Raw genomic sequence first — 23,554 nt, 5'->3', positions numbered from 1 at the left:
AGCAAAAAATCCGAAACCGAATAACCGAACCGATCCAAACCGAAATTTTAAAATATGGTTCGGTTTTTTCGGTTTTTCGGTTCGGTTCGGTTTTTTTTTTTCATAAAATTTCAGTTTTTCGGTTCGGTTCGGTTCGGATTTTTTAAAACCGAACAAAACCGAAAAACCGAATTATATTTATAATATATTTATAATATATATATATATATATGTTATAATATTTTAATTATAATTTTATAATATCTAACTTCTAATATTTTTTTAATTTTATAGTTTTTTTTTTTGGAATTTTCGGTTTTTTTTCGAAAATTTCGGTTTTTTCGGTTTTTTTTTCGAAAATTTCGGTTTTCTTCGGATTAATTCGGTTTTTCGGTTCGGTTCGGTTTTAATTATAAAAATTTCGGTTAATTCGGTTCGGTTTGTTCGGTTAATTCGGTTCGGTTCGGTTTTTTTTTTAAACCGAACTAAAATATGGTTTGGTTTGGTTTGGTTTTAGCAAAAACCGAACCATATAACCGAATGCTCACCCCTATCGCCAACCAGCGCTGGTGAGTGGTGAGCTTATTACATGTGCACTTTTTTAACTAGTTAACTTAATCAAATAGCTGCGAACGGTCATTTGTTTTACAGACTGTTAGATTTCCACTTAAATGTTAAATCAATTACTATTATTTCCCTTTTTTTTTTGCTTTATTTAATTGTAATGAAATATCATAGATATATACTCTCACGTATATAAAATCTAAATATTGGCAATAATTACGATATTGTTGTTTTCCCTCCAAAAGATACATGCAAATTACTCGATAGATTTTTATGAATTATTGCCCAACAAATATTCCATTGATTTTTTTTTTTGTAATACACAAAGATCATTAGTATCCTTTTCTCATTTTACTATATATATATATATATATAGGGTTGAGTTCAACAGAGAATTATCTTTTTCGAGAGAACGAACAAATCTATATATTTTACGAACAGATCAACATAAGTAATGAACAGACGTATTTAATAAAATTACAGAAAAACTCGCCACCAGCAGGATTCGAACCCGGGGCAAATTGTTGTTCATGCGGTACATTGATCTGTTCATTAAAACTATAGATCTGTTCGTTTTTATTTTGCGAATTCTCTATTCTTCACAATATTTAGCTTCTCTGTTGAACCCTTCTCTCTCTATATATATATATATATTATTTGTAATTTGATAAAATCAAATAAATTATGAATGAATCACACAAGATTTGAATAGTCATTTTAGATTTATCAAACAATTATAATGCTACACCAAGTAAATCTAAGAATAATTATTTAAATGAATTGTTCTTGTTGACGAAATGAGAAAAACCGTGGGAGTAATTATTTATATTTAGAATTTATTTTTACGCGAACTTACTTTAATACTATATTTTTTTGTTCATTATAATATTTTATGTGAATTTGTTCTAGCTACTATTGTTTGTGATGCATTTTTTTGATATGATTATTGGTTAGGAAAACCTTATAATTCAAGAAATTCAAAATATTGGTACCTAAATTGTCATTAATTTTATTTGATTCAAGATTGTCATTTAAGTCTTTTCAGAAGTCCAATTTTGTTATAAAACTCATGCATATATAATACCAAAATTTAAATGAGACGACAGAAGCGCATGAAGACATACATGTAGTATTAAATTATTAAATAGATACTTTCTCTCTTAACTATCCGAACCTCATATTCTCTTATTCTAATAAAAGTGAGGTATGCATGTAGGCTACAAGCTATAAGATTGTGAACCTAAAATGTGGGACATTGCCATGTCATTTGAGTAGAAATACACATAATTTATTGAATTTATTATCAACATCTATCTATATCTATCTATCTATACATATATTAAAGCATAGATTTCTGGGGGAATGTGTTTCCCGCCATTGCACACATCAAATTTTCCAGAGGGTAATTTTGTTTGTTTTATCTGCTGAACATTGCTAAGATGTGCAATTTTGGCTCCAATAATTGGAGCCTAAATTCAAATTCAAAATTCAAATTCACCATATCTTGGAGCCAATTTACTATGAATTTAGTCTATAAATACCAGATAATTTGGAAACTACACCACAAAGTCTGGAAAAGTTCTTCTCTATGTAAACTTTTTCTCGAGCTTACTTGTGCGGACTGGCTAGGCGAAGGCGCCGAGGTCGGAGAAGGCGAGGCGACGACAAATGCTGAGCTTGCGCACTGAGACGGAGCGGGGCAAGGTAGATGCAGGCTGCTGCTGAGGAGTTTCCGAGGTGAAGCCAAATGGGCGACGACAACAAGAGGAGGCGGACGACGACCGGCGGAAGACTTAGAGAGGTTGCTGACGAGACAGAGAATGAGAGTGAAAGCATAGGGAATTCAGAGGTGAGTGCAGCGCAAATGAGTTTGCAATTTTTGGAGAAGGAAGAGAGTAGATCTGAAAATTTCGAAAGAGGTTGGAATTGGGTGAGAGATTGAAAGGTTTGGATCTGGGAAGGTAAGGTTGGGATTGGGAGTTTAAGATCTGGTAAGGGTTTGCGGGGGGTGGTGTTAGGGTTGAGTTTGGGGAGAACACTCTAGAATTCCTAGGTTGAATGCGGCGCATGGAACCCTAGAACTGAAGATGGCTCTTTTTATATGACTCTGTATTTATTGCAGAATTGCTTAGTTGTTGATGATTAATTGATGGTGTATCAGTGCATGAGGTATATAAAAAAATGTTGTTGGGCTGGAATTTTTATTATTGCAGCTAAAATATTGTAGTTGGCCTGTAAAATGATAGTGTTTTGGGCTTGGTTTTTTTGTGGTACATAATAAATTTGGGTAATTCTATTCATAGCCCCTATTTTACTCCATATAGCCTCCTATATAAAATAATAATAACAAATAATTATAAATTTACTAATTTATCCTACAACTTATAGCCTCCAAAATAAATATTTTATACTAATTCATAGCCCCAAACAATGTAAGTTTTATTCATCCAATTCTTCAACAAAGCCTCCGTCGTCCCTAACATCAAACAACCTAGATTATTTCAAGAATCTGTGTTAAAAAAGTAAAATCGAGAGTGACGCAGGTTTTGAAAAAGCTGAATCAACAACGAGTAGACCGCAAGATTTAAGAGTGTAACGAAGAGAAGACAAAATCTAAAATTTTCTATACAGAAAAAATGCTGAAGCACTAAAAATAATAGAGAGAGAAGAGAAGATGAGAGAGAAATCATAGATCTTGCAATGGAGGTCGAGAGGGATTGAGAAGTTTCTACTGTTTCTCTTTCCTTTCTTTTTGTGATATTTATTATTCCATGGGCATGAAACGTGGCAATTGCAAAACTCAGCACAATTTTCAATAATTTAGCACCCAAAATAAAAAACTTTCAATCTCGATGAGAAATGAAATGAAATTCTAAGAGAAGATCAAACAACAAATGAATTTTACAAGAAGAATTTATGTGTAAATAATGAGAATGCGCATGAATTAATGGTGAAGGGTAATTTGCTTTGATTGTTATATCATTTAACGGTAAAGCTATTTGGACAAATTTTGTCCAGCCAAAAAGGGTAAATTAGTACATCCCAATATCATGTATAATAATATAAAATAATTAAATATTTATAGCATTGATTAAATGTACTGAAATAACCTTTACATTTATTATTGTGGAGAGAAACATACAATACTACTCCTTTTTTTTTTTTGAACGAAACAATACTACTCCTTAATAAAGTCAAACTTTGGAAATAGAGTTGGTATAACTTATACACGCCTTATCACTTATTACTTATACAGTTGGTATCAGATAGGGAGAAAAAAAATTAAATAATAATAAAAAATTCAATATCATGGAAATAATAAAATTAATTTCATTAAATCATTGAACTAGTAGATATATGAAAACAATATGATGAATTTTATGAATGTTAGCATAAGTTAACTCGAACTAGTAGTATGCTCATTAATTATAAAATTATTTACATTTGAGAAATTACTAAGAAAATAGTTTCTGACGAAATTGAAAATAAAAATAAAAGATTTGTACAATTTTATAAAAATAATATGAATTTCACTAAAAGTATTTGACAATTTATCGAATAAAAGAAGTATGTGTATATGTGGATTCACAATATTTTGTGAGTATCAAATTGTATTATAATCAATTAATTTGTGTGCATCTCTATATAATATACTAGATATATGTAAATGAGAGAGACATGACTATATATAATTTGATCCACGCTATGCTTGTTAATGAATTTGGGGTTCACAATTGATAATCAATTTAATGAATTTGAATTAATCTCAATTTGATCAATTTGAATTGGGGATTTCACTTATGATGCTCGATAGGACCAATTCAAATTGAAGGTTTCGCTTGTGATGCTCAATTGGATCAATTCGAATTGGAGATTTCAAAATTAATAATCAATTTGATGAATTTGAATTGGGGCTTTCATAATTGAGATTCAATTTGTTGAAATTGAATCATTATTTAACCAATTCAAACTGGAGTTTTCACTTGTGATGCTCAATTGGACCAATTCGAATTGGGGCTTTCGCTTGTGATGCTCGATTGGACCAATTTGAGTTAGGGGTTTCGCTTGTGATGCTCGATTGGACCAATTCGAATTGGATATTTCGAATTTGTTAATCAATTTTGATGAATTTGAATTTAGGCTTTCATAATTGAGATTCAATTTGTTGAAATTGAATCTCGATTTAACCAATTCGAATTGAGGGTTTCACTTGTGATACTCGATTGGACCAATTCGAATTGGGGGTTTCGCTTGTGATGCTCGATTGGACCAATTCGAATTGGGAATTTCAAAATTGATAATCAATTTGATGAATTTGAATTGGGGCTTTCATAATTGATATTCAATTTGTTGAAATTGAATCTCAATTCGATCAATTCGATTTGGGGGTTTCACTTGTGATGCTCGATTGGACCAATTCGAATTGGGGATTTTAAATTTGATAATCAATTTGATGAATTTGAATTGGGGCTTTCATAATAGAGATTCAATTTGTTGAAATTGAATCTCGATTTAACCAATTCGAATTGGGGGTTTCACCTGTGATGCTCGATTGGACCAATTCGAATTGGGGGTTTCACTTGTGATGATTGATTGGACCAATTCGAATTGGGGGTTTCGCTTGTGATGCTCGATTGAGCCAATTCGAATCGGGGGTTTCCCTTGTGATGCTCGATTGGACCAATTCGAATTGGGGTTTCACTTGTGATGATTGATTGGACCAATTCGAATTGGGGGTTTCGCTTGTGATGCTCGATTGGGCCAATTCGAATTGGAGGTTTCACTTGTGATGCTCGATTGGACCAATTCGAATTGGGGATTTTAAAATTGATAATCAATTTGATGAATTTGAACTGGGGCTTCATAATAGAGATTCAATTTGTTGAAATTGAATCTCGATTTAACCAATTCGAATTGGGGGTTTCACTTGTGATGCTCAATTGGACCAATTCGAATTGGGGGTTTCACTTGTGATGATTGATTGGACCAATTCGAATTAGGGGTTTCGCTTGTGATGTTCGATTGGGCCAATTCGAATTGGGGGTTTCACTTGTGATGCTCGATTGGACCAATTCGAATTGAGAGTTTCAAAATTGATAATCAATTTGAGGAATACGAATTGGGGCTTTCATAATTGAGATTCAATTTGTTGAAATTGAATCTCGATTCAATCAATTCGATTTGGGGGTTTCAATTGTGATGCTCGACTGGACCAATTCGAATTGGAGGTTTCGCTTGTGATGCTTGATTGGGGGTTTCGCTTGTGATGCTCGTTTGGACCATTTCAAATTGGGGATTTCAAAATTGATAATCAATTTGATGAATTTGAATTGAGGCTTTCATAATTTAGATTCAATTTGTTGAAATTGAATCTCGATTTAACCAATTCGAATTGGGGACTTCACTTGTGAATTGTGATGTTCGATTTGGGGATTTCAAAATTGATAATCAATTTGTTGAATTAAATTGGAAATATTATATTTACAATATTGGCTTCTAATTTGCAACTTTTTTTTATGTAGTATATAATTTCTAGTTCAAGTGACTAACTGGTCTTTTGCGTCAAATTTTTTGGAAAAGGTGAAATGTGTTTTATTCTACTAATTGTTAGTAGATTGAATATATAATTTTATTTTATTATGATTTACATTTAATATATAATTCAACTTACAAGATGAGAAATGCCTAAAGTAATCGTGCTTAATTAGTAGAGGAAATGCCTTAAAAGACACATTATTAAGAATGTTATTGGAGATAAATAGTCATTATTCTAACGGTCCAGTGGGAAATTACAATATTAATTCAATACACACACGTCACTTTTACATTTCATAGTTATATTATTTTAACGGTCCAATGAAAAATTACAATATTAATGAATCCTTCATTCTATACACGGTCCAATAAACATGCATCACTTTTGATCAGTGTGCATATATATAATATTATAAATATTTATAGCAATTATAAATTTTTATAGCCATGGAAGAATATTGATTTTTCCTTTCTTTCTTTTTGGCTTGAGAATGTCTTGAGATATAAAGAAGTGTACTCTAATTATTTTAAATAAGAACCCACTCAATCTGTATATAATCTTGATGAACTTTTTTTTTCTTTCACCAACGGCTCTACAGAAGATAAATTTTTTTATTCTTAGGATATAAAGAAGTGTACTCTATTTATTTTAGATAAGAAATCCACACAATCTGTATATAATCCTTGACGAACTTTGTTTTCTTTTAGATATTAATGCATGTTCTTAATTTCTTGGGTTTTTGATGCAATTTACGTTGGTGACGGCTGTTTTGATGCAGGTTGGTTTACGTTGGTGACGGCTGTACGGAAGATAAATTTTTTGATTCTTGAGATTTTAATTTCTTGGAGTTGGAGCAATGAAACATGCTTTATTCTAAGTTTTTAATGTTTAGATGAATCACTGCAAGTTTGCAACGAGGAAATGAGTGGAGAAGCTTTTCAATTGAGTTAATAAATGCAGGGTATAATTGTCACTTTATATATATTATTTTTAATTACAAATTTAATTGAAAAATGGGTCAACCAAAACAAGCATTTTGTCTGGACAAATTTGTCCGATTAGCATCACTCATCATTTAATTTGGGGCTATAAATTAAATGGTGAAATAGTAAATTTATAATTATTTATTATTATTATTTTATATGGGGGCTATGGAGAGTAAAAGAGAGGTTATGAATAGAATTACCCAATAAATTTAGTGTGAAAGCATATACTTCAAATATTTATTGGATTCAGCGAAAATTATTGTATTGGGCTTTTATTTTTTGGATGTATATATCTGTATGTTAATTAATGTATAATTTATAAGAATTTAATGATTGAAGAGATTTTTTTTATTCTGTATATGATATGATACATATGAATTGAATTCGAAAATGATATGATACTTATAAATTTAATAAACGCTTTAGTATATGTATGTAAAATAGAAAAGTATATTATTTACATATATGTTTTGTTTTGCGATGAATTATTTAGAGAGTACATGGTTAGTTTCATACACCCAATATAGTTTATAGTGCTTTCTTAGTTTACATACAGCCATTGTAGATTAAACTCAACAAAAGAAAATATTAGACAGCCAAATTTATTTGGAATATAGTTTTTTATGTGTGTTTGTTTATTTTACTACTTTGTTTCCATTTGTGTGGTAGTTTTGACATGTTAAGGCCTAAGTATTGGTTAAGAAATTATTGTTAATTTTGAAATATATATTTTTGGTGGAAAATATGCAGATAGTATATAATATAATTGGTGTTGTATATTTTCTTATTATGGATACAGAAAATATAATAATAATAGTAATACTATTGGGCTTCTTTACACTTTAGCTAATTTGCTGCTATGAGTTATTTTTAAAGTGTTATATTTGTGAATATATTTTGTTTATTTATTAAAAATGTTTGGGAATTATTAAGTATATTTTGTTATTGTTCATAGATTTTGTATTCATTGTTAATTTTAAATATGAATTTATTGACATAGATATTTCTATTTTTTTAATTTTTCTGTGATTACTTACAGATGTTGGATGTGGTTTGTCATCAAATGGTGATGAAAGTGGTTCAAAATTTATTATTACTAATGTTGGTAATAAGAAATTCAAAAAAAGAAAAGGATCTTTTGGTGTTTCTTCATCTCCTTGTGGTAGTTCGATTATTGATTTTCAGAAGATGAAGAAGGTTAAAAGTGAAGGTGATTATTGATTGTATATTACAGATAAAATGTTATTTAGATTTGTATGTAAATTCATTTATGCTTTGCTTTTACATATATAGATATTAATAATGTAAATAATTTTTTAAATATATGAATTTATATGATTTTAAACATGTATGAATTTAGAGTAATTGTTTAAATGAATTATATGCGAAAGATGTTTATCGTTTGCATGAAATTATTCTTAGTTAGTAAATATTAAAATCTGAAATTTTATTTAGATTGCATGAATAACTTATTGACTTAAATTATACCCGTTTCATGTGATGCAGCTGGCATAAGTATTTTTCATAAAATGAGTGAAACTATAAATTTTGATAGTACGAGTACTCCTGGATTAAAGGAAGTTATGGGCCTTTCAAATGGACCTTCGCCTTCTGAAAGAGATTAAAACGAAAACCATTTTCTCAAAGAAACAAATTTTTGAAAGAGAAGAACAGAATATCTGCAAATTTTTTTACAAACCATTTCGAAACTGAACTGAGGAAATGAAGAGATTCTGGTTCTATTTATAGGTAAATTCCAGACACAATTTTGAAATTTGAATTTTGGCTCCATGTTTGGGGCCCAAGTTTATTACAAATCAGATGCTTTTAATGCTCAAATCGTGATTATCAAGGCAGTTATAGGTTAACAAAAAAACCTCTGAATATTAGCACAATTACACAGCAGACTTCTTCACAAACAGAAATACATTGGTTAAAGAGGTGGACTATTTTCCCGCCAAAATGGATCCTAATGGCTCAGGCCCGACGTTTAATTTATATATAGATGGTTTGAGTAGCAATTTTTTTAAAACTGTGACCGATCCTATAAAAATGAATTATTTAATATAATTAACTAAGAAATTACATGCATCGATGCTCATTTTATTTAATTATTAAACTCATCACTAAATAATATAAAGTGGTTTTTATAAATATTTTTATTTCTAGGGGAAATACAATATTTGATGGATAGCAATCATGACATTCGCTATCCAAATTCATTCCATGACATTCCTTATACAATATCAGATCATTCCAGATATTTAATTCGCTAAACTCTTTATTCTTGGTTTTTCTGATTTTATATCATATCATTCCAGATATTTATTTCGCTAAACTCTTCATTCTTGGTTTTTCTGATTTTTAACGAGATGTATCATTTATAAATATTGTTATTCCAATTCTTTAATTTATTTTCTGTATTTATAGTTTGCACATTTTTTATGTGGTACTTTTGTTTTTATTTTGTTTAGTTTTTTATTATCTATATCTATACATATATTAAAGCATAGAATCCTAGGGGAATGTGATTCCCGCCAAGAGCAACTTCCTTTGGCCCAAAAGTTATTGCCTAATTATCAACTGGGTTTAGAGAAAATCTGCAGTTTTTGTTTTTAATATTTTAATATTGTCGCCATTCACCGACGACAATAGCAACACCACCACCGCACTTTCTCTCCTCTCCTGCTTCATTTGACAATAGTAATTGCACCATCGTTCGCTGGTAACAACCGTAAAAATGAGGTTTTTTTGTCTTGCTCACGTGAACTATTTTAACAGTAAATAACTGTTGAGCTTATATTTGCATTTATGTACTTAAGAATACAATTTTTTTTAGGGCAAAGAGACTTTGGCTTCAAGACTTTGTATACACAGACACACGCACATTATTGTTATTGTATCTGTAATGCGAAATGGAAATTAGACGTTATTAATGGGATGAAGGGAGTATAAAAGAATTAATTTAAATGATAATTTATTGAAGGTGGATATCTTTTTTATTGAAATTATTTGAAACTTAATAAATTCGAGTAGTAATGAATTAAAATTTATTTAATGATTAATTATTTATTAATTAATATTTATTCGGTAGTTGATTTGTGATAGTATACTTTAATTAGTGTCTATAAATAATTTATAAAGAAAAAAAATTATTTTAAAAATCACCAACATTGTACAAATAGTTTCAATAAAAAAATATTTGCATTGGAAAAATTATCTTCAATTTTTTTTTGTATTAGTTATTACTAATTAATTGTATCAGCTATTACTAATATATTAGCGTGTGTTAGTATATTAAGTATATTAGTTAGTTTTTTTCTAATTTCAAAGTTGTAATATTTTCTTTATGAGAATAATACTCCCTCCGTCCACGAAAGAACTTCCTATTTTTCTATTTCGGGACGTCCACGAAAGAACTTCCTACTTTTTCCTATTTTGGGACAATACCCCACCACTTAAAAAATACTCCCCTTTTAAGACAATTCCCACCACTCAAATAACATTAATTAAAACAATACAATAAATTATTAATACTTTTTCACAATTCCCAATACACTTTACAACTTTTTCCCCACTCTCAATACACTATACAACATTTTATTAAAATCCGTGCCACTCCCTCCTAGGAAGTTCTTTCATGGACGGAGGGAGTACTTATTATTGAAAAATGTTTAAATATTTATTTTAAAATAGATATCACTGTGTAACTCATATGAGAAAGTAAGGTTCGTCAAGTGACCAACGACGAGAACCACTATATGGTATCACATAGTATCATGCATATAATTGAAAAAGAATATGCATAAAGATAAATATAAATATGGATATCAATCGGGTCAATCCACAAGGTTTCGAACTAGCCCTATCGAGGTACATGTCATTCGGGTGCGGGCTAATTGGGTTGAAGTGTTTTTTGCTTTAGAAATTTCTAACTTTAGCCCTAAATGTTCTGATTTCAGGCTAGCCCATCGAGCTAATTGGACTCAAAAATTTATTCTAAAAAATAATTAATAAATTTTCATTTGTGGTGTATTTTTTATCATACAACACTATATTTGTGTTCAGTGGTGGATCTACATGGGAGCAAGGGGGTACAAACCCAATTTTTTTTACTATATATATATATATATAAGAAAAAGTATAATATAGTATTATAATAATTATATTAGTGCGTTAAATGTTTAACAATTTACAATGATTTGTTTTATTAGTTTGTTAAGTTTATGTTATTTTTGTCTCATTTTTGTTTCTAATTAGATAAGCTTTAATATTGAATTTGAGTCAATCCTCGGGTTAAAATAAATTACGAACTATTAATAATAAAATTAATTTATTTATTTAGAAGATAAAACAATCTCTAAAAAAATATACATAATATCCATCTAATATGTTGTTGATATCAATATGTAAAAATTTGAAGGATGATAATTAGTATGATTACGTCCAAAAGAATTAATAAGAATATATTTTATAGTTAGAGGGAATATAATTATAAAAAATTAAACTAAACTAATATACTAATTTACTAATACTAACACTTTCAATCTAATATACATATAGAGAAAGGTTCAACAGAGAATTCTAAATATTTAAAGAATAGAAGACAAGTGAAAAAAAAAAACGAACAGATCTATATAACTTTGATGAACAAATCAATATAGCTCATGAACAACATTTTGGCCTGAGTTCGAACCCTGCTGGTGTCGAAATTTTTATTATTTTGACTAAATACGTCCGTTAATTAGTTATGTTGATCTGTTAGTAAATGTATAGATTAGTAAATGTATATGTCCGCGTACAATACATACACGAAATTAAATATTTTCACTTAATATTTGTGTTTAATTTTTTGTCATAATATAATATATTAGATTTATTAATTATTATATTATCGACGTTCATTTATATTATATATTTCATTAAATTTTCAATTTGATTTGATTGTTCTGTATTTTTTTTTTGTGTCACTTAAATACATTTATATATTTTTATAATACTCTTATTATGTATTACAAATACGTATGAATTATCGGACGTGCGGAGCACGTGTATAATACTAGTATATATCAAACTCAAAGAGACTAGTGATTTTAATACACACACTATGCATTTGACGTAGGAGCTGGGACTTTGCCCAATATTTTTCTTTAGAGTATAAACTAAAAATAAATATACAATTTATAAATCAACAACCCAAAACACCTACGAATAAACACATAACTATTTTATATATAATCGTATTAACTAAACTATTTCAAGACCAAACTTGTGCTTTCGTATTTTCAAATGATAGATTCCAAAACCTCCGAGTAAGATGGTGATTATTATATATGACGACAGCCATATATTTTAGTTGTAATTGTCGACATGATTCACCGTTATAGTTAATCATTTCATTTTCTTAGAAAAAAAAATGGAGAGATTGAAGGAAGCCCACGTTGTGGCCTTCTTCTGGGTTGACTTTTCCGAAGAGGATTTTTCATGATACAAATTTGAAATCATTAAATTTCTTCCCAAACCATTTTCTTTTTCATGATTTGAAATCATGCAATTACTTTTCTGAAGATTATCACCTTGAGCTAAGTAAAACTATAAACTCATGTATATCATAATTATTACTCCTTCGGTCTCAATTCAATAGTTATTTATGGAGTACAATAATATTTAATCTAAATAATGAGTTGAGTGAGAGTATTTATTATTTATTTATTTTCATTTTTAGGAATATGTGTCTTAAATTAGGATGTCCAAATTAAAAATTGTGACTTATTAAATTGAGACGGATAATTTTGATCCGACGTAATCAAATCAGGTTTGAATGCAATAAGAGTTAAGTTAAAAACGTATATTCTCGTTTTCAGGATTTCGCAATTTATTGAAATATTGGATTCACTTTTCCTATGGAGAGTTGTAGAATTTCTCAATTTGTTAAAACATTGATTCACTTTTCCTAAATGAGTTGTGACCAAATATGACTCTTGAGGTTTCATATGAGATTGATATTCCAAGTAAATATTGACTTCTAAAGATTACGTGATACTATTTGATATTTCGAGTAAATCGAAAGCAAAATATTTTCCTATAAAAGGAAACCTCCACGTAGCCTACTTTCCAAATAATTATAAAGTCTAAACTAGACAAATTCTTTACTCCATATTTTTTGGTAAATGAAATTAATCTAGTGGAGAAATGCTTGAAGATTGAAGAATACATGTAAAACTAAAAATGGTGAAACTGAGATAACCTCAAACTTGCAAATGAGGTGCTTGATAAAATTACTGACAGAGAAGCAGTACAAATTGGAGAAGTAAAAGAATGGCAGTAATCCACTGACGGAATGCGGCGGGGCCACCCACAAATTCCCTCAAGTTTGCAACAGTTAAAGAAAATTGTCAATGGCGCGTGATGGTATATGTATGTATGGAAAAGCAGAAAGAAAACACCACAAATTATTTAGTAGTAATAGAAAAATCATACGCATTTCCAAGTAACCATCTTTACATTCCATCAAGAAAGACTCCCCCTTTTCATCATCTTTTCTTTCCATGTGTGGTTTGAACACATAATATACGTAATGCACGCACGCATTCATATATAAATTTGTAGGAAGATCTCTACTTTTTTCCTTCCTTTCACTGCCTCGTTTGAGATTCTTGAAATGGTTGTTTGTCTTTTGATTGTCGAGTGGAAAATCTAGTTCGCGAAGCTTTTGTTGATGGGGAATTGCTTGGGATTTCTAGCTGCTGACCACCCTAACCCTAGTTCTACTTTACCCTCTACTCCAGGTATCTTCTCAAATTTTCAAGTGTTTCTTGAATTTGAGCTATAATTGTGAGATATGTGCTATTCATTCTTTTTATTTTGCCTAGCAATGATTTCGATGACTTCGTTCCTGGGATTCTGTGTAGAAAGTTCTTAGATTTATGATTGTATTGGTGAACTTTTTCGAGCCATTATAGGATTATGTGTTCATGTTAAAATTTGCATCTTTGATGCAGGGACATCGCGAGATTACAGCAATGGTGTAGGTCATTCTGCGACAAGCAGTAGCGCCGGCCTCAGCCGTTTCTCAGCTGCTTTCAGCGATGATGCGTGCTTGGCTGCAGGAGATCATATACTGCCCACTCCAAATTTGAAGATTTACAGTTTTGCTGATTTGAAGAATGCCACTAGGAATTTCAAGTCGGATATGGTTTTGGGAATAGGAGGTTTTGGCACTGTGTATAAGGGATGGGTGGATGAGAAGAGCCTGCAGCCTTCTAAACATGGGACTGGGATGATGGTTGCAATCAAGAAGTTGCATCCTCAGAGCGCGCAGGGCTTTGAAGAATGGCAGGTAACTCGTACTCATTTGTGTGTTTAAGTTTCTTTTCTGTCTAAGCATTGATCTAATTGTGCTAATCTTGAAGTTTATGGAGGGTAAGGCGTGGAATGTCGAATCAACTTATAGTAGGAAGCAGTTGTATCCGTGATAATGTGTGGGAGACCGACTTGAGAATCCTAGAGATGTGTGTGTGCGTTTAATTTCTAGTCTGTCTAGACATTAATCTGATTGTGCTAATCTTGGAGTTTATGGAGGGTAAGGCTTGGAATGTCAGATCAACTTCTAGTAGGAAGCAGTTGTATCCATGATAGTGTGGAGGAGACAGGCTTGGGAATCCTAGAATGTTGCTGAATAAAAACTGTTTATCAATCAAAAGATAATCCTTGTTGGCTGTCTCGAGTGGCATATGATATAAAAGATTTTTTTCCTAAGCATGGGATGGTTGCCAGATTGATGTAAGCAAGGTTGAGTCAAGGCTGGAGGGGTTCCGAGTGATGAACTGCCTATCATGTTCTATGCATTAGGCTGCTTTTTGGATCTAGAATTTCAGGCTTATTTTCTTATCTCCATTAATTGGGACAAAGTAGAAGGTCAATGCAAACAAACAAGCAACATATGACCAATTTTATAAAAAAATTGTTTTCTAAGATCTTACGAAGTTCTTAGAAAATGTCTGATGGCAATAGTAAACTCCTTGCACCTCAAATAACAGTTGTTATTTAGATGAAAGAGCACTATTTCTATTATCTGGTTGAACCTAGCTTTCTCTGTACATTATGGAATATTGTCCCACTCCCATCATAATGATATTTAAGTTTTCGTTTATCTTGACTTGCCTTTCCTACAGCTTTCCTGTTATATAACAAGAATTTAGATGCTCTGTCTGATTGGTTGCTTAACTTGGATATGCAGGCAGAAGTGAACTTTTTGGGAAGGTTGTCACATCCTAACTTGGTAAAGCTCTTGGGATATTGTTGGGAAGATAAAGAAATGCTGCTTGTCTATGAATTTATGCTAAAGGGAAGCCTGGAAAATCATCTTTTTAGAAGTACGAAACTTTTACTTGAAAATTAATATATATATATATATATATATATATATATATATATATATATATTGAGAGAGAGAGAGAGAGCCTAATCTGGCCTGTTTTTTACATGCAGGAAATGCTGCTACTGAACCATTACCGTGGGATATAAGACTCAAAATAGCAATAGGAGCAGCAAAGGGACTGGCTTTTCTGCACTCTTCGGACAGTATTTATCGAGACTTTAAGGCCTCAAACATTCTTCTTGATGGGGTAAGATTGTTTAGTACTCCCTCTGTCCCCCAAGTGCATACCCATATTTTCCTTTTGGTCCGTTCCCGAAATGCATACCCATTTCCTTTTTCTGGTAAGCATACTCCAGACAACCACTCACAACAAAAGTGGGACCTTATTCTACTCACACACACTCAACCAATTCTTAAAACCCGTCATTCCCAAATGGGTATGCACTTGGGGGACGGAGGGAGTATTATTTATTGCGCTAGACGAAGATTCCCTTCTCTTTCTTTATGTTGTTCAACTATTTAAAATAAGTTAGGCTTGCCAATTGAATGATATAGCAAGCATTAAAGTGAGAATTTTGATTTAACGTCAGGCCCGCCGCCTTTTCAGCTGTGAAATGCTGCATTAACCTAGCCTTCCATGTCCTTCTCCCTACTTGAGTTAAGATCTGGGAAAATATTTGCTTCAAGTCCCATATTGAACTACTCAAAACATATTTTTTGTAATATTACGCGCACCAGCAATTAGTCGATATCTTGTCACCATATCATCTCATAATCCGGGCAATCTTCTTTAGATATATAGTTTATTAATGTTCCCCTCTCAAGATAATAGATAGAGAATTATTTAGCATATCATTGATACCATTTCTCTGGACTTTTATAGAGTTTCAATGCAAAAATATCGGATTTTGGGTTAGCGAAACTGGGGCCTTCAGGAGGGAATTCTCATGTTACAACCCGCGTGATGGGAACATTTGGCTATGCTGCACCTGAATACATTGCAACAGGTGACCCGACATTCTTGATTTCTAAATATTCTCCCGATGATGAGTAGCTAATCATGGTTGTACATTAGGACATCTATATGTGAAGAGCGACGTGTATGGGTTTGGCGTGGTGCTGCTGGAGCTGCTGACAGGCTTGAGAGCCCTTGACGCAAAACGGGTACAGCAGAACTTGGTGGATTGGATGAAGCCCCTTCTCTCCCAGAAACGGAAACTGAAAACCATCATGGATGTGCGATTACAAGGGCAGTATTCGTCCAAGGCAGCATCACAGACTGCTCACCTCACCCTCAAATGCTTGGAGCAAGAGCCCAGAAAGCGGCCTCCCATGAAAGAGGTAGCTGAGGTCTTGGAACAGATTGCAGCCATGGAAATACCCAAAGAGTCCAAGAGTAGTAGATCAACGCGTTCTTCTTCTTCGTCTCTCCACCACATACAATCGCCCAGATCGTATCACTCCCCTCGTCAGTCCACAAGATAGATAGACGATCGCACGTGATGTGATTAACACTTAGTATAATATATATGGTGTTTTTATCACTTAACAGATGCTCCATTCTTTTTCCAAGGAATTTGTGAAGTTGCTTTGTTTGCCACTGTGTTCCAAGTTGTTTGATGTATGTGTTGTCTATTGACTTGCAAAATGTACGAGTTCGTCAGTGTATTAATTTGTTTGTGATCGATGCACCAATAGCGAATATTTGTGTCTTTTTCGACTTGAAATTTCTTGCAAATTTGAATCCTCCAGTTTTTGCTCACTTATGTATTGAGACAAATATATTAAACACTTTATGGAGTAGCTAAGGATCTGGTACTCCATTTAGAATGTATGCAGCTATACTCATTTTCAATGGTTATAAAAAAGCATGCAAATAATCTCAAATGGTGAAAATTGCTAATGAAGTTCAGGCACAAATATAAGGATTAATTACATTAAAATTCATAAAATTTGCATTAATTTTTGTTTTTCCTTGAATTTTAAATTTTGCCTGAATTTTCATGAACTTAATAGAGGGTTTAATTTTGCCACAATTTTTATCTGCGGCGAACCCCGAGTTGACATGGTGCCTACATAACATTTAATTAAACGACGTCATTTTATTTATGTAATTGAAACTGCGTCGTATTATTCCCATATAATAGGAAACGACGTCACCAGAAAAGACGAGAAAAAGACGAAAATCTCGTGCGACAAAGAAGAGTTGTGGTCTTACGATGAAGAAGACGATAATCTCATGCCATTATCGAGTTGTTCGTGTTTTGGAGTTATGGAGGACAGGTAGGGGTCACTTCAATTTTTTTAAGCGATATTATGTTCAGAAATTAGGGTTCATAGTTAGCTTATTTTGACGTCTGCAAACCCCTTTTCCAATTCGTTTATTTAATATGCTTTCATTTGGTTGTAAGATTGTTATGATTATTTGCTTTTACATTGATTGATTTTTGCATATTCTATATTTGTAGTGATGAATTTGTATTTTACATTTATCATGGAGACGAATTTGTTAGACTAGGATCCACCAGACTTTACTCGGGTGGTGAAGTAGAAGACAAATTTTATTTTGATTCCGGTATATTCGGTTATTTGGACTAAGAGGATGAGATTAATAAACTACTTATGTATCTTGGAATTGTATTGCCTATAAGATACCTAGAACTCTTATTGTTATGGACTTAAATGAGGACAAACAAGTCATGCAAATGATAAAATAACTCTCTAAAACATATAGATCAATTACTCCCTCCGCCCCGCCTATCTTGAGACTCATTCCATTTTGGGCGTCCCACTTATCTTGAGACCTTTCCTTATTTAGCAAAAGTTTTACCATTTATTCACCTTTTTCACTTTTTCATCTACACACAAAACACACATTTCTTAATTTTCATGCCAAAAAAAGAGTCTCATTATAGTTGGGATGGATGGAGTAACATATATGTGGATGATGGGAAAAAGAGCACTGTGAAGGTTGTAACTCTAACTGTGACTAAGATAGTTTTCATCCTAGCTACCCATTCTCCATGACTTGGGTGAATCTCAGGATCCACCCATTCAAAAAAGAAACATTGAAACTGAAGAGATTGGAGCAAATACTAAGGAACTCGAATAAAAAAGCTTCTATAAATAAATAAAAATCCTAACAATATCTAGTAAGAATCAAACTACACATACTGAATCTATTGCTTTTTGGGGTATCTTAAGAACCTCCGATTTGGATTTTGCACCGTCTAAGAAGTCTTCACCTGAACTCAAAAGCCACATTGGCGGAACCTTCATGGTGCGTCAACATTACGGGAAGCTTCAGATGAACTAAGTGTTGCAGCCATCTTCTTCACCCTAATTCGCAGAGGTGGAAAGAACAAAATTTGGGGGTAAAACCTAATTAAATGTTATAAAGAGGGATAGCATCTAAATTCTAAACGACGTCGTATTGCACACGACGCCGTTTTATTAATCGTCCGACAATTTCATGTTGTATTTCTGGCAACTTAAAAAATATCATGTCAATTTTTTATTTGGGGATTTATGAAAATTGTGGCAAAATTGAACCACCTATTAAATTTATGAAAATTTAGATAAAATTTAAAATTCATAAAAATCGAAAATCGATACAAAATACATTAATTTTGATGTAATTAACCCTAATGGTAAATCTTCTTTATCTCGACTCATTCTTTTAGAACTGAAGCGAAAATATATGTTGCATATTAATTTGAAAGATGGAAGATATCAACTTAGGATCTGATATAGTTGAAATTGTCAATCTTAGACTAAAAGATAATCCCTTCGTCCATGAAAGAACTTCCTAGGAGGGGTGGCACGAGTTTTAAGAAAAAGATTGTTGAGTGTATTGAGAGTGAAGAAAAAGTTGTTGAGTGCATTGGGAGTGGTGAAAAAGTGTTATAATTAATATTGAGAGTTGTGAAAAAGTGAAAAATAAGTAATTATAAGTGGTGGGGTATAGTCCAAAAATAGATATGAGGTTTTTTTGTGGACGTCCCAAAAAGAAAAGATAAGAAGTTCTTTCGTGGACAGAGGGCGTAGAGGGCGTAGTAATGTATTTTAGATTCTTTTTAATTTTAATTATTTTATAATATTTTTTGAATGAAAATGTGTTCATTAGTTATGTAATATATTAAATTTGATACAAAGTATATTAAAAAATAAGTTAAAAATAAAAATACATAAAACATGATTTCTTTTAAGCATTAGATTGATTGCTTCACTCATTTATGCATCAATGGCCATCTTTTAGGTGTTGGACCACCACCACCAAAAAAAGAGAGGAAGAAACCAACTTTACTGTGCCCCCTTTTTTATTGCGTTATCTCACTTTAACTTGAAAAGAAACTAACTTTATTATAATTGTAACTAGTATGCTGGCTGCGATGAACCAGCCATAATATATTTATTATTTTTAAAATTTTAAATTATATAAAATATCAAAATATCATTATTTATAAGTTTGATTAATTGAATATAAAAAATTATATTAATTTAAATATTAATATTTGATTTAAAATAGTGTATAGTGACAATTAAAAGTTCATATTTAAATAATCAAAAACTTGTTTAAAAAAATCCAAAACTAATTAAAAAATCAAGAAACATACGGATAATATAAAAAGAAAAATATAACAACAAATATATTTATATAAATAAAATAAATAATTCATACACATAATTAAATAAATCTATATAATTATTTAAATTCTAATTTTTTTATATATAACCAATTTTTTATTTAGAAATTCATATTAAAATTAGTACAAATTTTATTCTCCTTAATTGCATTAAAAACTACTAGTATAAATTAAAACTATTTTAATTTAAAATAATTATAATTAAAGAATCATGTAAACTTTTTTGAAATGAAAAAAATGACTTCTACTTATATTTTTACCAACAAAAAAAATGAAAAAAAAGTATGATGTTCGACATTAAGGATAAATGAGAGATAATAAAAATTAATTTTGACACTTTAAATAATCATATCTTATTCATTTTAAATTCAATTTTTTTAATTTTTATATCAAATTAAATATTTTTTTCGTAATATTTAGCATTATATATGATAGATTTTTAAATTCTATTTGACTTTATTATATTCCCATTGTAACAAAAATAGATGATATTCCTTAAATGTCAAATAAGAATCCTCATATCCAATTGCAAATGCAAATGCATGTTTTTTTTTTTTTTAAGTAAAATTCATTAAACCACGCATAAGGAGTGCAACTCATCAATGATACACGAGGAAAGAAAACAAACTATCCTAGCATGTCTAGGCAGGTAGAAGGATTGCAATCCAGTTGCCCAAACGATAACAAGAAATACTAGGAGAAAGATTAGAAATCCAAAACCAAAATCTAACTTTTATAATCTCGACCAAATCCTCGCTGCTACCGGACAAGCTCTTGAAAATAACTCCATTTCTATGGATCCACAAATTTCACGCAACGCAAACCCAAATGCATGTGGCTGATACAAGCGATTGAGATGGAAGAGAGAAGAGAAAAATATCGTATGATCGAGTCAATTAGCTACATCACATATTTGTTGTTTTCATCCTCTGAATTCTACATACTTTAAAATGCTATTTTTGTTTTAAAACAAACCATAAATATAACGACAACTACTGGTCGCTTCTAGAGGGAGAAAAACGACATGCCCAGATTCTTTAAATTGTTGAATATTTCAATGCAAATTGGAATTTTTTGTGACCTACCTCATTCCAACTACAATTTTCATTATCATAGATACACCACTTTTTTTTAACAAAACTACATGCTTCGCCAAGTAAATTGTGTTGATCATATCATGTCTACGTCTTACCTATATATATGTAATAATTAAAATATATATTATCGAATCGACCTCGAAAGCATCGTCCACCTGTCAATATTTATTAGTATTTTTATTACAGTACGACGAAATGAAATGAATATTATCAAACACAAAGATGTTACGTTAGTGGTTGATAAAAAAATAGAGTTTAAATTTCTCACCTGTTTTCCCCTATAAAGATGAGCCTAATTTCTCACCGAGAATCAGCAATTGGTCTTCCTAAATTCTTTTCCTCTTTTTAAACAACCATTGTTGAGCAGTGTTGCAAAATTCTTGAACAAGGTTTGGTCGTCTTCCTTTATTCAAAACCTCAACACACCAAGTAGCCAATCATAGTAACACAAAATCTATTCCCTCTCGTAACATGTTTTACATAGAAAATATGTTATATAATGTTTTTAGGTTGATCGGTTGGTGCTGACGGGATAGAGTTGAGTGTCAGGGTTCCACTCCGTCTTTTTGCCTCCACTAATGACGAGCTTCAAATCTTGTCTTTCAATTCAGTAAACTAAAGACTTCTACTATGCGATGCAGTATTAACTTGTCGAGTCTAGACTCCTAATTCGTATTTATTTTAATTGATTAGCTTAGTTAGGTCTTTCCATTATTTTCCTATTTTTTATTGCCTTGGAAAATCGTTACAAATTCTCTCTTATTAATTACATTTTATTGATTTTTTTTTTTGGTGTTTGACACATGTATACGTTCTTCTTCTCAACTTCATTTATCTATTTATCACCACATACATATAAACTCAATAAAAATATGGGCGTACAATATTGGAATATAGAAATAAAATCTTGTCTGCATAGTGTATAACTAAGTATTCATTTAGCGATCATTGCTCACTCTTTTCATAACATAAGCCAATATTTTCCAGCCCACATTTGGCCCTAATAATCGCCCATACCAAGACCGTGGTATCATTCTAATCACACCACATGCAATGCAACTAATATTTTATTAAAAAACAATTCACTTTTTTTTTTTCCTTTTCCTTGTGATTTGTTACTATATATTTTACATTTTGTTAACTTAATCTGTTTGATTAAATCGCTGCAGGTTGTGCTTCCTTTCACTTCAAAAGGTAATCCTGAATGAGTTGTGTAGCTCTATGTTATTTCATTCTTATTCAAGCTATACACAAAATTAACATCTGCTTGTAGTTCAGAAATCCATGATGATTATATATAATATGTTGGTTGATATTATAAGTTGAACAAACTCAATACCTCGTAGCATTTGGTGTGATTGTGATGAAATGGCTAGTTTAAATGTAGTTTTATTTGTGTGTGTGTGGCAGAAGCAGAAGCAGAAATGGAGAGCAGCAGGAGCAACAACATTGTTGTGAAGGTGTTTGGGAGTTCAGTGAGCTACATGAGGAGATGGCTGTTCCGGGCGCTGTCAGTGGGGGCGATCCCAAGGCACGTGGCGTTCATCCTGGACGGAAACAGGAGGTACGCCAGGAAATGGAACTTGGGGGAGGGGATGGGCCACAGGGCCGGCTTCCTCTCCCTCATGACCCTCATGAAGTACTGCTACGAGCTGGGAGTCAAGTATGTCACCATCTACGCCTTCAGCATAGACAACTTCAAGAGGAAGCCCGAGGAGGTGCAGTACGTCATGGACTTGATGCTCGAGAAGATTGAAGGTCTGCTCAAGGAGGAGAGCATTGTCAACCAGTATGGAGTCCGAGTGGAGTTTGTTGGGAATCTCAAGCTTCTAAGTGACCCCGTTCGCCTTGCTGCTGAGAAGGCCATGGAACTCACTGCTAAGAACAGTAGAGCCATTCTGTTGATTGCTGTTGCCTACACTTCCACTGACGAGATAGCCCACGCTGCTCAACAATCCTGCCTTGACAAGATTCAGATGAGGAGTGGTTTTTGTTTTGGTTTTGCCAAAGCTGATGATGATGCCATTACCATAAGGCTTGGTGATGTGGAGAGCCATATGTACATGGGAGTTGCGCCTGATCCGGATATACTGGTCAGGACTTCAGGGGAGACGCGCCTCAGCAACTTTCTGCTCTGGCAGACCTCCAATTCCCTGCTCTACTCGCCTAGGGCGCTCTGGCCGGAGATGGGGCTGCGCCACCTTGTGTGGATTGTCTTGAATTTTCAGAGAGTTCAGCCTTACCTAGAGAGGAGGAGGAAGCTGCTCTCCTGATATATACCAGTACTTATCTTTGAATGTTTGTTCATATTTTCCAGTTCAATAATAAGTTGTTGTTTGCATATAATCCCACCAAGTAGGATTTTA

General features: G+C 32.0%; 2 protein-coding genes and 1 long non-coding RNA gene across 11 annotated transcripts; all 3 read left to right on the top strand.

Annotated features, from left to right (window-relative positions):
* Positions 1-1,870: 1,870 nt before the first annotated feature.
* On the top strand, positions 1,871-7,340 carry LOC131020121 (uncharacterized). The gene is made up of 2 exons (XR_009100611.1): positions 1,871-2,830; positions 7,279-7,340. It is a non-coding gene; the product is annotated as an uncharacterized LOC131020121 (long non-coding RNA).
* A 6,118-nt stretch (positions 7,341-13,458) lies between these two features.
* LOC131020120 (probable serine/threonine-protein kinase PIX13) lies at positions 13,459-17,172 on the top strand. The gene is made up of 6 exons (XM_057948804.1): positions 13,459-13,853; positions 14,067-14,404; positions 15,305-15,440; positions 15,556-15,692; positions 16,329-16,452; positions 16,521-17,172. Exons 1-6 carry the CDS (start codon positions 13,784-13,786, stop codon positions 16,928-16,930), a joined length of 1,215 nt encoding a protein of 404 aa, XP_057804787.1. The 5' UTR covers positions 13,459-13,783; the 3' UTR covers positions 16,931-17,172.
* A 4,256-nt stretch (positions 17,173-21,428) lies between these two features.
* On the top strand, positions 21,429-23,534 carry LOC131020118 (dehydrodolichyl diphosphate synthase 6-like). Of its 9 annotated transcripts, XM_057948802.1 has the most exons (4): positions 21,457-21,577; positions 21,698-21,798; positions 22,358-22,382; positions 22,599-23,534. In XM_057948802.1, exon 4 carries the CDS (start codon positions 22,613-22,615, stop codon positions 23,459-23,461), a length of 849 nt encoding a protein of 282 aa, XP_057804785.1. In that variant the 5' UTR covers positions 21,457-21,577; positions 21,698-21,798; positions 22,358-22,382; positions 22,599-22,612; the 3' UTR covers positions 23,462-23,534. The 9 variants fall into 9 exon arrangements, with proteins under 9 accessions (XP_057804777.1, XP_057804780.1, XP_057804779.1 ...); XM_057948797.1 differs by lacking the exon at positions 21,698-21,798 and having other exon boundaries at positions 21,440-21,577; positions 22,605-23,534; XM_057948796.1 differs by lacking the exon at positions 21,698-21,798 and having other exon boundaries at positions 21,440-21,577.
* The last annotated feature ends 20 nt before the right edge of the window (positions 23,535-23,554 follow it).

Source organism: Salvia miltiorrhiza, chromosome 4, assembly GCF_028751815.1.
Source record: "Salvia miltiorrhiza cultivar Shanhuang (shh) chromosome 4, IMPLAD_Smil_shh, whole genome shotgun sequence".
In the NCBI taxonomy this organism is placed as follows: domain Eukaryota; kingdom Viridiplantae; phylum Streptophyta; class Magnoliopsida; order Lamiales; family Lamiaceae; genus Salvia; species Salvia miltiorrhiza.
Note: the sequence above shows the minus strand (reverse complement) of the source record. Positions and strands in the feature narration are given on the sequence as shown.